General features: G+C 39.3%; 1 protein-coding gene across 1 annotated transcript in view; it reads left to right on the forward strand.

Annotated features, from left to right (window-relative positions):
• Positions 1-18,192, forward strand: part of LOC131035605 (uncharacterized) — a 125,022-nt gene extending 106,830 nt beyond the window's left edge. Inside the window, exon 4 of the mRNA XM_057967339.2 lies at positions 17,688-18,192. Within this exon, the coding sequence (XP_057823322.2) occupies positions 17,688-17,888 (201 nt within the window). The 3' untranslated portion in view covers positions 17,889-18,192. The remainder of the gene's footprint in view (positions 1-17,687) is intronic.
• Positions 18,193-18,705: the final 513 nt, after the last annotated feature.

Genomic DNA, 18,705 nt, shown 5'->3' on the forward strand with positions numbered 1-18,705 from the left:
GAATGACTGAAATTCAACTAGAATTTGCTTTGCCATGCAAAGCAATAACTCCACAAAAGGCAATCTTTGAAGGTAATTTTATGATGTTCAAATCACCACTAACAACATAGACACCATCAAGGGGATGCATGTCAATGAGCAAATAGTAATTGAAGTTAAGTTTATGAAGAGTTCAATTGACCATGCAAGATACTTCACAATCAGCAAAATACTAGTAGTGTGAACATAAGAAATTCACCATTAATCATCCATAATAGCTTCCATCCATCTAATCAACATGAAAATAAATGAGAAGTAGAGACCATGTAAAATGCTGAATCAACACATGAAGTTCACCATATTTTCAATGAAATTAACATGCTTCTTGCAACAAAGTTTTGACAACAATCTCCTTTTCTCCTAATCTACTCTATCTAACTGCTAAAAATCTACTTCCTATTAATGTTAATTTTAAATCAGACTGTAGGTTTAAACAACAGTATGCACAATTTGTTCTTTACACAAAGATCACACTTGATTATGCTGTATATTTATTTAGTGGTTTGAATTTACTGGATGCAGAAATTGTTATATGTATATGCATAGTATATATTCCATGGATGGCGCACCCCTAATGCCCTCGATTGAAGGAATTAAATACCTGTCCAAAGCAAGTGAATGGACACGACTCCAATCAGAGTAACACGTCTGAATCAAGGGGTGTGATTTAACCAACAGCCCGATAGTTAACCAACCTTAATCATCGGTTAGGAATAATAGATACTAACTAAGGATTTAGCAAATAAGAGATCGATAGAAATAATACATCGATAAGCAATAAAAAATAAGTAATGTGCTTGTAATAATTTGACACAGCAGATAGGTGGAAAGAGAACTTCTGCTGCTATAATCATTAACACTCCCTCTTAGCTAGGGAGGTATCTTTCCAGATATACATGTCATGGAGTCTCTCAACATGACATCTATTACGCAAGTAATTGGTAAAAAATTGAATGAATTAACAATGAGCAAACGCTCAATAAATAGGATTATAAAGAATTACAAGAGGGGCAAGTTTCTAAAAAGAAACTACCAATAAGATCGAGCAAGATCTTATTAAGATATTTACACTAAGTTTACAATATTGAGCATTAATTATAAAATAATAAAGTATTATTCTAATACGGACTCAATCTATCAACTACACCAATAGACCCCCTGAATTTTACAAACTTATCTGGATTGAGGGTTTGGTGAAAATATCTGCTGATTGCTCCAAGGTAGGAACATACAGCAACTGAATGGATCCGTCTTCAACCAACTGCCGAATGTAGTGACAATGAAGTTCTATATGTTTGGTTCTTTCATGGAAGACTGAATTCTTGGCAAGTTTGAGAACTCCCTGATTGTCCGAAAACAAGGGAGTCGGACCTGCTTGAGATATTTGCATATCTCCAAGCATTCGGCGAAGCCAAACTGCCTCACAAGCTGCCTTAACAGCTCCTCTATACTCTGCTTCTATCGAAGAGAGAGCCACTGCCTGCTGCTTCTTATTAGTCCAGGTGACTGCACCAGATCCCAAACTGAACACATATCCAGAGGTTGATTTCCTATCATCAACTGAGCCTGCCGAATCTGAATTTGTGAACCTACTAAGTCTAGGATCATCACTCCTAGTGTAAAGAAGTTCATAATCCGAGGTGCCTTTCACATAGCGCAGGACATGCTTCGCTGCTACCCAATGATCAGTCTTGGGAGCCGTCATGAAGCGTGAGATGTAGCTCACTGCAAAACTGAGGTCAGGTATAGTGGCAATGAGATAGATGAAATTGCCCACTAGTTGCTTGAATTGTGTTTCATCTACAAGAGGAGAATCAAACTTGGCTGACAATTTTAGACCAGTCTCCGTAGGTGTGGAAGCAGGTTTGCAATCCTGCATTCGAAACCTGTCAAGCAAGCTTCTGGCATACTTAGACTGAGAAAGGAAGATACTGCTATCAGTCTACCAAACCTCAACACCCAAACAATAATGAATTCCTAAATCTGTCATATCAAAAGTGCTGCACAAATCCTGTTTGATTTCTGAAATCAACTGTGCTGAATTCCCAGTAATGATCAAGTCATCTACATAGACAACAAGAAAGAGAATATCATTACCAGAGTGTTTGATATACAAATTACTGTCTGAAGGACTACGCTGAAAGCCATGAGCAACCAAGTACTGATCAATTTTTATGTACCATGCTCGAGGAGCTTGTTTAAGTCCATAGAGTGCTTTCCGGAGTCTACACACTTGCGGTTCTGAACCGGCAACCTTGAAACCAGGAGGCTACGTCATGTAGACTTCTTCCTGCAATTCATCATTAAGGAAGGCACTCTTCACGTCCATCTGATGGACTTTCCAACCATACTGAGCTGCAATGGCGAGAAGAAGACGAATAGTACTCATCTTGGCAGTAGGAGCAAAAGTCTCCTCATAGTCAATGCCTTCTCGCTGTGTGAATCCTCGAGCAACTAATCTGGCCTTATATTTATCTAAGGTACCATCTGCATGATACTTGACGTTATATACCCATTTACAGCTAATGGGTTTCTTCCCTCGAGGAAGATCTGAAAGAACCCAGGTGTGATTCTTCCGAAGACTTTGGAACTCAGCATCCATTGCCTGTTCCCACTCTGGAATCCCTTTGGCCTCTGCATATGTTTGAGGCTCATAGATACTGTGGATGTTAGCCATAAGAGCAAAATTAACTGTGCTTTGCTGTTTGCCCTTATTTTTGGAAGCTCTACCCTCAATGAGCTCATCAGGACGAAGAGCACTGATGGTCTTAGCCCACCATTTAGGCCGAAGAGTAGATCTGCCAACATTAGGAGTAGGAGGAATAACTGGAAGAGGAAGCGGATCAGGATCAGGAGGAGGAGGAAGATTAGCATCTTTCGGAGGAAACTCAGGTAGTGCATCATCAAATACAAAATCTGCATCATCCCTCCCATCAGGTGAACTGAATGGAAGACAGATACCTAAGTCAGAAGCCTTCAAAGGCTGATCCTCAGAATGCTGCTGAGACGAGGAAAGCTGAAATGGTCCTCGTTCTTCATCAAAGACAACATCACGACTGAAGATAAGACGATCAGAGTCTACATCAATCAGTCGGTAAGCCTTATGGTTGTCACTGTACCCTGTAAATATGAGCTTCTGACTCTTGGAATCCAACTTAGTGTGCTTGGCATCAGGAATCCACACATAAGCTAAAGAGCCAAAAACGTTCAAATGGCTGATCCTAGGTTTGTGACCAGACCATGCTTCCTCAGGAGTCTTATTTTTAACAGCATGAGTGGGTGACCTATTAAGAAGATAGACTGCTGTGAATACTGCTTCTGCCCAATATTTCTTAGGAACGTTTCTATGTTCCATCATAGACCTAGCCATTTCTGTAATGGTGCGGTTACGACGTTCTACAATGTCGTTTTGCTGAGGGGTGTATGGTGTGGTTAACTGACGTTTTATGCCATGTGTATCAACAAAAGTAGAGAAAGTAGAAGAACAAAACTCCCCCCCATTATCAGACCTAAGAGTAATAATAGAAGAACTAGACTCTTTTTCTACTAAGGCCTTAAATTTCTGAAATACAGTAAACACATCTGATTTGTGCTTAAGGAAATACACCCACATTTTACGACTGAAATCATCAACAAAAAGCAAGAAATACCTGCACCCAGTAACATAAGTAGTATTCATAGGACCGCATACATCAACGTGGACCAGCTGCAGTACCTTAGAGGCTCGCCATGAGTCACCATCCTTGAACGGTGTTTGGTGGTGCTTCCCAGCTTGGCAAGCTTCACAAACGCGATGATTCCGAGTCTGAATATTAGGTAGACCATGTACTAAGTCTTCTCGAACAAGCTGTGCAAGATAATGAATGTTCAGGTGACCATATTGCTTATGCTAGAGACTGCTGATAGATGAAGATTTAGCTGTGAAGGCATGCTAAAGAGAATCGCCTGTATCCACAAGTCTATATAGACCATGATCCTCAATGCCAACAGCTACAATAGTGCTAGAAGCACGATCAACAATCGAGCACTTATGTGTACTGAAAACGACATCCAGCTGAGGAGAATGCCGCATAATTTGACTGACATAAAGGAGGTTAAGTTCCATACCAGGAACATATTACACATTGAGGAATATGAGATTCCTCCCTCCAGATTGTATCTGAACGTTGCCCTTGCCGACAACAGTGTACTCTGCACCACCTCCAAAAATAACTGAATTAGTGTAGGGAGAGAACTCAACAAACCAGTCACGCCTGTGAGTGAAATGACGAGAAGCACCAGAATCATTGTACCAGGCAGAAGACTTCACATGATTTGCAGGTCTTTTAGCCATGAAGGCATAAAAGGTAGACTCTTTCTGCTTTGTGTGCTCAACAACATTGGCTTTAGGCTGATACCCTCCCTGCTTCCGCTGCTCAGAAGCCAATCTGGTACGACAATCTTTGATCATATGACCAAATTTGTGACAGTAATTGCATTGCACCTTCTTTTTCTTGGAACCATCCTGAGACTGAGAAGAGTCCCTCTGTTGAAAAGACTGGGATGACTGGAATTTGCCTTTATCCCTGTGAAAGGATTTGGCAGCAAAGGCATGTTCTGAGGAGGCTGAAGTAGCACCGCTACCAAACTGTTGTTTCCAACGATCCTGCTGCAGAAGTTTGGTGCATAACTCTGGAAATTTCAGAGCAACATTAGTAGAAGTAATGTTGAGAGTCTCTATAAAGTGCTCATACGGTTTTGGTAGACTTTTAAGAGTAATGACTACCATATCTGTTTCCTCCATTTGTTGACCAATAGCTTTGAGCTGATCTTGAATGTCCTTAATCTTTGTAAGATGCTCCTCTAAGGACGTGCGTTCATCCATCATAATGGAGAACAGTTGATTCTTCAGAAAAAAAGCTCGAGCTTGAGAAGCATAACTTCTCGATTGCGGTCATCAAATTTGTCCTGGTCAGCTCCAAGTGTTTGAGGACGGGACTCCGTGTCCAAAACAAGATTATCTAGGCGACGATATTCAAAAATAGTTAGCATGCGCTGCTTCTAGGTGTTATAATTTTTCCCATTAAATCGCTGACTGCCTTCCAACATCAAGTTGGTCAATGACGCCATCTTGCATGTTTCCCAACGCACGGAAAACAAAAAACCGAGAAGAGGCATTGGCATGAAATTCAAAAAATTCGAATCCCAATGCAAAAACAGAGGTAGATGTAGGTACAGACTTCAAAAAATGAAGTACGATAGGCACAAATTTCAGGAAAAAAATTCCGGCTGACCCAGAAAAATCCGAAGACAACCTAGAAATCCTTGCGAAAAACCCAAAAAGAATCTGCTATCGGAATTGGATCTGCTGGCTCGAAAATCGAGGCACCTAGAAAATTTTGAAAACCTAGTTGAGCTCTCAAAAAACCCACCAAGAACTTGCAATCAGAAATTTTTTTTGACTTGATCTGAAGGGTAAAAATCCTTGTCGAAAATGCAGATTTCCGTCAAAAAATGGTTGAAAAATATTTGCAGGTGGGGAAAAGTCGCATTGTGTGGTTGCGCAAAATGCAAGAGAGACGGGTCGCGGGAGAGGGCAGAAAATAGCTGAAAACCCTAGTAGCCACAGCCAAAATGATCTGCCAAAAAACAGAATCGCGGAAATAGACTGCAGAAGACAAAACGCAATTTTAAATCACGTCACTGTTCATGAGTAGAAAGAATGATGCGAAAAAACGCTCGACCAATCCACACGAACCAGTAGCAATTTCGAATAAACAAAGAAATTTTTCAAAAAACTGTTAAAAAATTCGTGACAAATTTTTAATTGAAAAATTATTTCGAAAATAACCAAGGCTCTGATACCATATTACGCAAGTAATTGGTAAAAAATTGAATGTATTAACAATGAGAAAACACTCAATAAATAGGATTACAAAGAATTACAAGAGGACAAGTTTCTAAAAAGAAACTGACAAATAAGATCGAGCAAGATCTTATTAAGATATTTACACTAAGTTTACAATATTGAGCATTAATAATAAAATAATAAAGTATTATTCTAATAACATCCACCATGGCTACTCCCATGTGTGAAAGGAATTAGTGCACAAGTGCCCATCACGGAGTCATTCAATGTTATGTCGTCATGGAGTCACTCAATGTTATGTCGTCATGGAGTCACTCAACATGACGTCCACCATGGCTACTCCCATGTGTGGAAAAACACAAGTACAAAGGATTCATCACAGTGTCTCTCAATGTGATGTTGTTATGGAGTCTCTCAACATGACATCCACCATGGCTACTCCTAGAGGGTGGATATAACCACATCTCCGTCTCAAAGATGGACAAGGGCTTTCACCCCAAATTTCTCCGTTTCAGAAAAAAAATGCATTATATCAGATAACACAAACCACTGATGCTGAGCCTCCCTCTCAGCAAGGGCTTCATTCTCCACAACTCCAAGCTTGTCTCGAAAATACATAAACTTCATTCTAGAGAGAGGCTTGGTGAGAATATCAGTCGTTTGATCATTAGTGCAAATATACTTCAGTTGAATAGCTTTCCTAAATACCATATCAATGATGTAATGGTATTTGATTTCCACATGTTTTGTTCTGTCATGGAACATAGGATTGACGGATAGCTTCACATAGCTTTGATTGTCTCAATGAATAACAGTTGGCTCCAATGATTGTCCAAACAATCTTGCAAGGAGCTTTCGAAGCCACATTGCTTCTCGAGCTACTATACATGCTGCAATAAATTCGGCCTCCATAGTTCTTAGTGCCATTGAAGACCGCTTCCTGCTACACCAAGAAATCATTGCAGATCCCAAGCTAAAGCAACAGCCAGAGGTGCTTTTCCTGTCATCTACACTCCTGACCCAATTAGAGTCAGAGTAGCCTTGTAACTTTAGATCTACACTGGAAGTATATCTCAAGCCATATCCAACTGTGACACGCAAGTATCTCAAGATATGCTTTGTTGCAACTAGGTGAATTTGCCTTGGTTCACACATAAACTGATTGAGGGCACTCATAGCATAGCAAATGTTTGGTCTAGTATTGACTAGATACATTAATGGTCCAATCAATTGTCTGTACATGGTGGGATCTATTAGATTTGAACTAGCTGCAGACTCACTCAATTTCTTCAAATTTGTTTCGATTGGTGTAGACATAGATTTGCAATCCATCATACCAAATCTCTTCAAGATATCTATGGTGTATTTCCCTTGACTTAGAATAATCTCATTGGGTCTCTGCCATACCTCCAATCCTAGAAAGTAATGTAAAAGACCTAAATCTTTCATCTCAAACTCAGAAGCTAACTCCTTACATTTGGCAATGAGATGCTCTTACCCAGTAAGGAATAAGTCATCAACATAAAGAACCAATATTAGAGCCTCACCATTAATTAACTTGAAGTAGAGATTTGAATCTGCATCATTTTTGGAGAATCCCAATCTCATCAGGTATCGATCAATCCTCTCATACCAAGCATGAGGTGCCTGTTTAAGGCCGTACAATGCCTAAATCAGTTTGCACACATGAGATTCCTTTCCATGAATCACAAACCCATTTGGTTGCTCAATGTACACTTCTTCAATCACACCATTAAGGAATGTTGTCTTTACGTCCATTTGGTGTAGCTTCCATCCTTTAGCTGAAGCAATACTAGTAATAGTTCTAATGGATGTATAACGAGCAACAGGAACAAATGTCTCCTCATAATCTATTCCCTCCTTTTGAGAGAATCCTCTAGCCACAAATCTTGCTTTGTATTTTTCAATGCTTCCATCGCCTGCATACTTGATCTTGAAAAACCACTTAGAAGATACAACTGATTTTCCTTCAGGTCTCGGTACAATGTCCCAAACATCATTCTTGATAATAGATTGATATTCGTAGCCCGCACGGGTAGGTGAGTTGGCTTGGGTGGTGGGTTTGCTCCCCATCGGTCTCGGGTTCGACTCCCTCTCAGGTTTAAGAGGGAGGACTGGTTGTGGGCTTTGGCTTCTCCCCCTAGGGAATTAGTCTCGCTACAGATCGCCCCTTCTTGACCCCAATTTGGCAATAAAGTAAGCCCAAGGTAAGGCAGGTTGGGTTGCTGGGTTGGGTCGCGGGGATACCCCTAGCGTACCAAAAAAGAATAGATTGATATTCGTCAGCAACAACATCTCTCCATACTTGCTGACTTGATGCTTCCTCAACACTGGAAGGCTCAGACTCAATGATGTGACTCATCAATGCTACATAGCCAGGAAATTTCTGTGAACTTTTGCTTTCTCTGAATGTGCCTCCAGGGGCTGCATACTTCTTTGCATTTTGCATAGTCTGTCTAGCCCATAGAGGTCTTTTTTCAACTTATAGCAATATCTCTTGGACCATCAGTAGGTTCCAAAGGCTCGACTGGATCAATAGCCTCTTTAGGTTTAGTAGACTCCCTTTGAATCTCGGGAGTATGATCAACGTCCATGTCTTGAGGAGTCTCCTAGTCTTCATTATCTATCTCCACGTATGAACCCTTAGATCTTTTGAATGCAACATCTTCAAAAGAGACATCCCTGCTTATCTCTATCTGTTTCTGTCCTGGAATGTAAATCCTGTAGGCTTTTGAAGATTCACTGTAACCCACAAATATTCCTTTCTTGCCAAATGGTTCTAACTTAGATCTCTTATCTTTAGGCACATGAATATAAACTTGACAACCAAAGATTCTCAAATGACTAACTGGAGGTTTCACATCTATAAATGCTTCTTCAGGAGTCATATTTTCCAATATTCGATGAGGGCTCTGATTCTAAACATACACTACAGTTCTAGATGCTTCTACCCAAAGGAAGGTTTGCAAGTCTTGATCATGGATCATAGCTTTGGCTGCCTCAACTATGGATCTATTCTTCCTTTTTGCAACTCTATTTTGTTGGAGATTGTAAGGAACACAAAACTTCCTCTTAATCCTTGCCTCAATACCGAAGTTAGGGAAGCCTCCAAAGGTGTATTCTCCTTCGTTATCAGATTTCAGAACCTTGATCCTTTTCCCGGACAAATTTTCTATTGGAGCCTTAAATTCTTTGAATTTCTGAAGCACTTCTTAAGATTCCTTAGACTTCAAAAAATAAATCTTCGTCTTTCTAGAGTAGTCATCAATGAAAATTACATAATACCAAAAACCAGCCAAGGATGCCATAGACATTGGACCACTCAAATCAGAATGAACAAGATCTAGAATATATTTTGATCTACTTTCACTACTATGAAAAGGACCCTTAGTATTCTTACCCATTGCACATCCTCTACAAGTACCATAATGCTCCTGACTGAGTTTTGGAACGTCGGTAACCATCTTCTCCATGGATGGAAGAGCTCTGAAGTGAAGGTGAGCAAGTCTCCTATGCCATAGCTCACTTGAACTGGTGGAATCATGCATCAATGCTTGAATTGCATGAATGGAAAGTCTATAGACTCTCTTGATGAGCACCAATCACTCAGGCTGTTTTGATGCTAGAGTTCTTCGCAAGGATTTTTCCCTTAGAAAATGCAACCTGATACCCTTTGTCTTCTAAAGCTGAAATTGATAGAAGATTCCTCTTGATTCCCAACACGAACAAGACATCACTCAAATGAAGAGGGATGCCAGAATCTAGGTGAAGAGAGGTGTCTCCAGCACCTTTTACTGAATAGCAAGCATCATCTCCAATTATCACTTGAAGGTGAGCTTCTCTTTCTACTAAATCTGAAAGATGTTCTCTATAACTTGTAATGTGACGTGAAGCGTCAGTATTAATCAACGATGTGCTACTGTCGGTTGGAACATTGCTTGATAGGGCAGAGATGAATAGAAATCCACTTGAGTTATCTCTTGATTCCTTCAGAGGAGAGACATCATCCACATCCGCAGTAGAGGCATGATGCTTTGGTCTTGGTGGACAATCTTTAGCATAGTGACCATACTTGTCACATTTGAAGCATTGAATATGGGAGAGATCCTTTTTCTTCTTTGATTCAGGAGCAACATCTGATTTCCTGTTTCTATTCCCTCTTGAAATTTCCTTTTTTCCCTTCTCTTCTTTTCCTCTTTGAAGTTTAAGCAGCAAGAACATAGTTGTCTTCATTGTGAGAGCTATGACCAATAACTCTTACTGCCAACCTGGATTCCTCTTGAATGCAATCTGCTCTAAGGCGATCAAACTTTGGTAGCTTAGATCTTCCACTGATACTCTGGATTAAATGCTCCCAAGATTGAGGAAGACCGTTAAATGCTAACATAACTAAGTCCCTATCTTCAACTATGTCTCCAATGGTATATAGTTGATCCTTCAATTCAGTAATCTTCATGAAAAAGGAGATGACTGAATCTTCTTTAGCCATCTTGATGTGATGAAGCTGTTGCCTTAAAGCAAGAGCTCTGCTGGTATTATTGATCTCATACAATCCCTACAAAGTTTTGTACATTTCTCTAGCTGTCTTCAACTTGGAGATAATAGGCACAAGGTGATCCTTCATGGAATCAATCAATATCTTCTTGGCCTTTGTGCCATTCTTCCTCCATTGTGTTTTCTTAGTCTCATCTGAAGGCTCGGACACCTCGCTCTCCACGAACTCGAGAATATCGTTTTCTCTAATGTAATAAGAACTCTAAACTTCCAAGAGGTGAAGTTAGAGGCACCATCAAGTCTATCTTCAACCTTGAGTCCGTTCACCATTTTCGATGCTAATATAGATGCCCTAAGAAGAAGAGAAGGATATGTCACTGCTTAAACAATTCTGATCACGATCTTGCTTAAACTTGCTCTGATACCGTGTTAATTTTAAATCAAACTGTAGGTTTAAACAATAGTATACACAATTTATTCTTTACACAAAGATCACACTTGATTATGCTGTATATTTATTTAATTTTTTGAATTTACTGGACGCTGTCATATCCCTGTGTAGACAGCGAGAGGCATAACCATATGATATTTATACACATGTATATTTTCCAAATTTACCATTAATAAAATATTGTTGACCAATTTAAAGTGTTTACGCTTTAACTAATATTATTAATGAAAGTATGCATCATTTCCAACCATCTCCAAAAAGACGCCATTCTTTCAAAAAGGGTTCACGTGATTTCAAGAAGATATAAACCACGTCACCAAGGGAAGCATGGGTAAAAAAAAAGAGAGGAGGGAAAAACGGAAAAGGAGAAGCGACAAACAGGTAACCCTGTTACTCAACATTAATATTAATTCAGTTTTATTTGCACTGCATCCTAGTGGCCAGCGGGATAGCCTGTGAACGCATCAGGTTGAGTCGATGTGGGAGGTAGTGGTGCTGGTTCTTCCCAGCGATGAAGAACCAGAGCCTAGACGTGCAGAACACCCCCCCCTCCCCATTGCCGGCAATCTGGTATGCTCCTAGGCTAAACCGTCTGGGTGGCTTAGGTCGTCCATGTTGTTTATCTTCCATTGAAAGTATTTTTATATGCAAGTTTGCTTCAATCTTAATTTCTGTAATTTACCTTAATCTTAACGGGAATAAACATAGTCCATGTAATAGCACATGCAGAATGCTAATAATCAGATTTATTATTGTTCCATACATAAGGCAGAACCGTAAATAAACATTTTCTGTGAATCAATCGTATTTGTAATGTGTAGAACGTAAAGCAATCAAAGTTATAATAAACTTATCATTCATGCCATACATAAGATCTGCAATATTAGGTCCAATTATTAATTATTAAAATAAACTCTAACCACAAACAGCAATGAATTGAATAAATATGCATAAACCATTAATCCATAAAAACACGTTAATGAGAGATAAGAACTATAATTACTAGCAATCATGCTTTTGTAAATAGACAAGAACGTAATCCACACTACCATTAATAGTGTAGCGTCGTAAATTGTACGCACTTGCTAGGGTGGTACAATTTCACACCTAGTTTAGCACCCGCCTTGGCGCATTTTGCATTTTGCATTGCATTTCCCCTTTAGCACTTAATTAATTAAATTAATTAGGTCTAAGGTCCTATTTTATCATCTCCCATATCATACAGTTGGGCCCTTTCATTAAAGTGTGCCCCTTTCATTTTATTCTTCCAATACATCATTTAATCAAAAACCCTAATTAGGTCCTATTTTGAACTTGGGGGCTTGATTTCGGAGGTCAAAACATCTCGAAATCACCTGTAACTTCGAGATTCTCTCTAAAATCATCATATCTGACGGCCCTGAAAATTTGGTGAAAAGTTGTCGGGACCATGGCGCCCATGCAACATGGTCCCGGACATTTTTCCCGAAATTTTGGGAGCACGATCCAATCATAAAATAAAGCTTAACCCCAAGAAATTGGCGGGATATTCAATCTCTAGGTCGGCCAAAATACGAATTTACAACCTAGGGTTTCATACATAAAAGCTCTCTTTCCTCATTGGAAAGGAGCGGATTTTTGGCTTTCAAGGACCTTCTATGCAGCGAAAGAGCAGATCTTTGAAGACTTCAACAACATTCAATATTCCTCTATCAAGCACTTATCAAATTCATTCATCCACTTAGGGCTTGGAAGACATTGAAGAACAATAGGAAATTACCGACTGAAGATTGGCTTGTACTCCTCCCTTGAGGGTTGGGTATGATTTCATGTTGTTTTCATGTCTTTGCATAAGCTTCAATATATCCCTTATTCATGCTTTAGATCACTTTGCATCTTGATTTAGAGCATTTACATTATCATTTACAAGCAATTAGGGTTTACTTTCTAGGTTGCTCTAGTTTGCTTTCTTGCATTTAAGGACCTTGCACACACACTAGGTCTGCACACACAATACATTTTACAATACAACTTGGCTATTCGTGGAGGTGGAAATCACCGAAGCGGGGGTTTGACTAAGGCAAAACCCTATATAGCCGCCCAAACACCTTTTTAGATATAAGTGCAGGTTTCGGGACTCGGATGACGCCGCAGGTTGCAGATCCGGGAGAAGCAGACTGAGACCGACCTTCCCACCAAATTTCAGAGAAATAGACCAGGACAGGGGCGTGGGGCGCCCTGGTCCTGCCAGGACAGGGGCGCTGGGCGCCCTGGTCCCTTCTGGGCGCCCTGGTCCCTACTGGGCGCCCTGGTTCGACAGCATTTTCAGCATTTTTGACAGCTTTTTCCAAAGTGCAAAAACAGCAGTTTCCGGAGCAGTTTCAGGGGCAGAATCAGGACAGTGGCGCCCGCGCCCCCGTCCCAAACATTTTCAGTCAGATTTTAACTCCGGGTACGCATTTTCATTCTTGTCTTATCCTTGTGTTTACAGCTTTCCATCATTTAAGTTCAATTCTGCAATTTTGTCATTAGTTCCTACTTGCATTTTGAGGTTAGGGATTGAACTTGCATCATTTGATCTTCCAATTTCAACAAAGGAATAGAAATCCTAATAGATATCCCGTGGCTCTCTCTTTCACAAAAAGAAGTAGCCAATTGTGCGATATCTCTAGGCTCTTTCGTATTCCGTAATGTGTGTCAAAAGGTAGGATTAGGGCATGATTAACCTAGTCTCACTTTTTCCCCTACACAAATAGGAAAGGGTAAAACCACGTAACACATTCTGAAATCTTTTTTTCCTTGTAGATATTGTTATCTTCCTGCTGTTTTCTGTTTGTTAGCACATTCGGAATAAGGGGGTTCCAGCCAGGGGTATGCTGGGCCCATCCTCAGGTGACCCTATGAGCCCTAAGAGACAGGATGGGTTTGGATGGGTAGCCTAGCTAACCCGGAGTGCCCACAAAGTTCTGAGTGGGTCTGTTTTTATGTAAGTTAATTACTATTATTGCTGATATATATGTATTGCCATGTCTACAATGTTGCAGGGAACCCTCTATCTGATTTATTGCCCTAACTAAACCCTTGGAGTGATGAATTTGATCCTAATCTCAGGAAGGCAAGGCAGGTACAGCAAAGGTTCATTACAGACACAGAAATTGTTATACGTATATATTCCATGGACGACGCACCCCTAATGCCCCTGATTGAAGGAATTAAATACTCGTCCAAGGCAAGTGAACGGACATGACTCCAATCGGAGTAACACATCTGAATCAAGGGGTGCGATTTAACCAACAGCCCAATAGTTAACCAACCTTAATCATCTGTTAGGAATAATAGATACTAACTAAGGATTTAGCAAATAAGAGATTGATAGAAACAATACAACGATAAGCAATAAAAAATAAGTAACGTGCTTGTAATAATTTGACACAACAGACAGGTGGAAAGAGAACTCTTGCTACTATAATCATTAACAACTAAACTATTAACTATTAACCTTTACAAATGAAGAAGTGGAGCCTTTTATAGTGCTCTTATTACAACGAGCAACTCAGATTGATTCACAATCAATGGCCAAGATAGAAACCTTAATTAGGGTTTGTTACACCCATTATATAGCATTGAATGCTTGACCAATGATAAAATTACATTTTATGGGATACATGTCCTTCCTTGAATTTCGACCAATAGACGATGATGGTAGGTGCATTGGACTTTGTACCCTAGTGTGGTAGTCATCCACCTCACTGGATGAGCTAGGTGCATTGAACTTGGTCACCTTGACTAGGAATGATGTGATTGGATAACTGATGACTGGGTGCCACCTCAGCTAGTTGTACCCCCTGTAACTCATCACAAGAATGTGATTGTAATTCCTCTTGATCATATGACTTCTCATCTTCTTGTTTGAGAATTCCGCCTTAGTGCTTCATTTGATGTAGACCTTGTGATGTTTTATACTTGATCCTTCTTGTGTGATCTTGTGAAATTCTTTCCTTCAAGAAGCTTCCTTGAATGTATTGATGAACTTGTATTGTCTAATCTCCCTCTACGTGGTAAACTTCCATCTCCCTTGCTTCCATAACCTGAAAAGAAAACACACCTTGATCAAGATTTAGAAGAGAACAATTTCATTCTTTAAATCTGTAAATGAACTCCCTTTGTTTAATCTCTCGTTTTCACATTTCAAGGTCTGATTCACTGATGTTGTAAAGTCTGATTTGTCATACTTTCAGTCTAAGCCTTCACTTCTTCAGGTCTGATTTTGATTTGAGTTTCTGATTTGAACTTGCTTCAAGGTCTGACCTCATTTTGCAAGTCTGTTTTTTCACTGTTCTGCTCTTAGTCGTGGATTTAGGCATCAACTAGAAGTGCCTAAAGACTGATCAGGGATTTGAGGTTGCACTGGAAGTGGGTTCAGCTGGTCGTGGATTTGAAGGGGCATTGACAGTGGTTGGGGTTTTGAGGGGGCACTGACAGTGCACCTTGGCAAGTCGTGGATTTGACCCTTCACTGACAGTGGTCTCAAGATATCAATAAAACTCACTCAATGAACTCTTCAATGCATTTCCATTCCTACCTAGCAAACTTTATCAACTTCAAACAGCATTATCCTTCAAATCATTAAGTATTTGCCTCAATCAAAGTTCATTTTACCAAGTATAGAGACTTTCCCACCTTGATCAGACTTTTGATGGGTCATAGGAAATGCTCCCTCAAGGTGGTCGGACTTTTGGGGGGTCCCTGGAAGTGACCTCAAGCAGCTGACCAGGGTTTTGAGGGGTTGCAGGAAGTGACCTCACTTGTTCAATTCGATGGGTTATAGCACTTACCTCACTCATTCTAAGAGTTTTTCAGCATTAACAAAGCCTCTTCATAGTTGCCTATGGCTTCATCCTGATTGGCATTCATCAAACATTTCAATTCTTTTGACTGACCTCCACACTTATCCCCATCATCTCTATCGCTGATATGAGGATCAAATGAAATGATCATCATATATCGTCCATTGCTAAGGCATTGAAAAACTACATTGACCTTAATTCCACTTAAGAGAGAGAGACATGACTTGATCACTTCTTGACAACCTGGGGCACTGCACTTCCTTAAGTAAAAGGTTAATAGCTAAAGACTACTAGACGACTGAGCTAAGACTACTAACCTGGAAAGCGGAAAAAAGTGGAGGTCCCCATTTGCAATGGGGCGATGTGTGAAAACATCACAACAGATAGTAACAAACACAAAAGGATGTTTTACAATCTTGAATTTCCTCTAGAAATCTAAGAATTATTGCTTGTATTCCAAGGTGAAAGATTCAGTGGAGCAAGACAAGTTAATCAAGTCTACAAGGCGAGCTGAGGTGGCATCCCAGTCATCATTCAACCAATCAAAGGGCCCCAAGTTAAAATATCCAGATACATTGTACTTGACTCTTTCAAAGAAGGGTCAAGTGACACATGGCAATTTATCAAATATTGTTTTATGTACCCAACCGCAACTCTCATTGGTTAGAATTCAAAAAAGGACGTGTCCACATCATTGTAAATATTTCATTGGCCAGAGGGAGTTTGTTGCAGCAAACCCTAATTATAATTTCGACCATTGATTGGAGAATCAATCAGAGCCATTGAAATATAAAAAGAGCTCTATATAAGGCACAAACCTCTCATTTGTAAAAGGTTAATAGTGGCTAGACAATAGTTAGTAATTAGATAGCATAAGCAAATAAGAGTTAGAAGTAGAGTAGGAGGAGGAAACTAGAAATTTTTGCCAAGGCTTCTGAAAATAAATATTTGATTTCATTGAAGTTATGGTGAATCTTTGTGTTGTTTCTTCATGTTGCATGGTTTCTTGTTACCTCTCAAAGTTAGATAGAGTTCATTGATTATGGTGGATCCTTATGAAGATATTATGATGAATTCTTTGGTTCATACTTTTTGTGGGTTGTTGATTGTAAGTCACAATGTAAAGTTAGCTTGAACCTCATTATTATGCTAAGTTCGATTGTCGATACTTGTTCAAGTTACCCCAGCATTAGGTATTTGAGTGATGTATTTGCAATGTGAAAATCTTACATTTCCTTAGAAGATTGCACTAGTCTTGTGTAGTTGTAGTCATCTTGGCGAAGCAAGACTCAATTTGGGGGAATTTGTCTATCCAAGTAACATTCATCGTCATCACTGACCTTAGAGTAGCATAGTCTTTTTCAACCCTTTATCCTTTTGCCCTTTATTCAAGTCAATTAGAGTCCATGTTCCAGCAGAGTTCAAGCAAAACATAAGTCCCTTTGTGTACACACCCAGCAATATCACATCAAACAATTGAGCTTATCCACATGTCAAGACAGTATAAACCTTGGAGTTGTCTAAGTTGATCATATAGTTCAGCATTGAGAGGTCTTTGTTCAAGAGAGGATAAGATACCTTGGTATTTTATTCTGTGTTGCAAAGTGTCATAAAAAACACACCAACAGACAGGTATCGGGGGTGCCAGGTGCTGAACCCTACAACTTAGATTTATTGAAACTATGGTCCATGTCTTACTAATTACAGTTGGATTGTGGATGCTGATGAACTGGATAATAGAGATAGCTTAAACTATGCGTGTCTTCTGGAAGATCTAAATATTTGTTGGCGAGTATATGTCATCATTGAACAAATCATTTAGCATTCATCTTACATATGTGATTATGATCAACCCAAAATGGACTTTGTGATTCAAAGAGCTTTGAATTTTTAGTTGGTGCACTATTTTGTGTTGACTGCTCTGAAATAATACTATAAAGTGTTAGACAAGCAGCACTTAAAAAACAAAAATTAAATGATGGACTAAGCTGTTTTTCATTTTTTCCAGGACCTTTACAGGGAAGCCCAATCAGAGGGCTACAAAGTGACAGTTATAAAGAAGGCACGGATACAACTCTATTTTGATAAGCCGCTTGAAGAAGTGGAAGACATGATGGCCGAGATTGGGAATGATATCTACTATGATAAGATACTGGAGGACAATGTCATTGACATGGATTCTGTTATTGAGAATGGATTTGGCTATTAACATTGTAGGCCTAAATAGCAGCGGAGTTCCACATTGAAATTTTGTTTGTAATTATGTAAATGTGAAGTAGGATTTCTGCTTCTTGTATAGCAGTTATACAGCTTTTTTAATTCTTAAGAACAAAAAGTTTTCAGATTTCATTAAAAATTGAGAACAAAGGTTTTGGAAAAAACTCTAGGAAAGTAGTCAACAGACAGATACTGTTGAAAAATTAAAATCTTCTACAATGTTTTTTTCAAAAGCTTTGTTCTCACATTTTATTCTTCATTTAATAAAATAATAAGATCCCTTTCCTTTTGTGTGAGGAGAATCTACATAAAAGAACCACGTATTATTCAATTAAGAATCTACGATTGTAGCAAGAATGAATAGAGGAATGGATCAATGAATGTCACAAGCATGGAGTTGTCATGGTCATAATCACAAAATGAACACCAGATAGAAAACACTAATTGCTGGAGGTAAACAACAATGTAGCACAATTATTTTTGTTGCATTGAGATATTCACATACCCAAGAAAACTACCCATTATAGCTTGTGTCCTACATTATTAATATTCAATGATGCCCATCCTTATCTGTAAGGTTGTAATTTTGGTTTGGTGGTCAGTGCCATCTTCATGTATCCGGATCATAATTACTTTTTAAGCAATGGGGATGAAGCGTAATCAAGTGAATAAAGAAATGCGTGTCATCACAAATCTGAGCTCCAAAAAGGAGGCAACTTTTTAATTGTAATGGAAACAACCCATAGAAAGCGACGCGTAGTTCCTTGAATTCGAGAAAAGGTGTAATAATTTCCACGTAAATTAAAATT

Source organism: Cryptomeria japonica, chromosome 3 (assembly GCF_030272615.1).
Source record: "Cryptomeria japonica chromosome 3, Sugi_1.0, whole genome shotgun sequence".
Classification (NCBI taxonomy): Eukaryota; Viridiplantae; Streptophyta; class Pinopsida; order Cupressales; family Cupressaceae; genus Cryptomeria; species Cryptomeria japonica.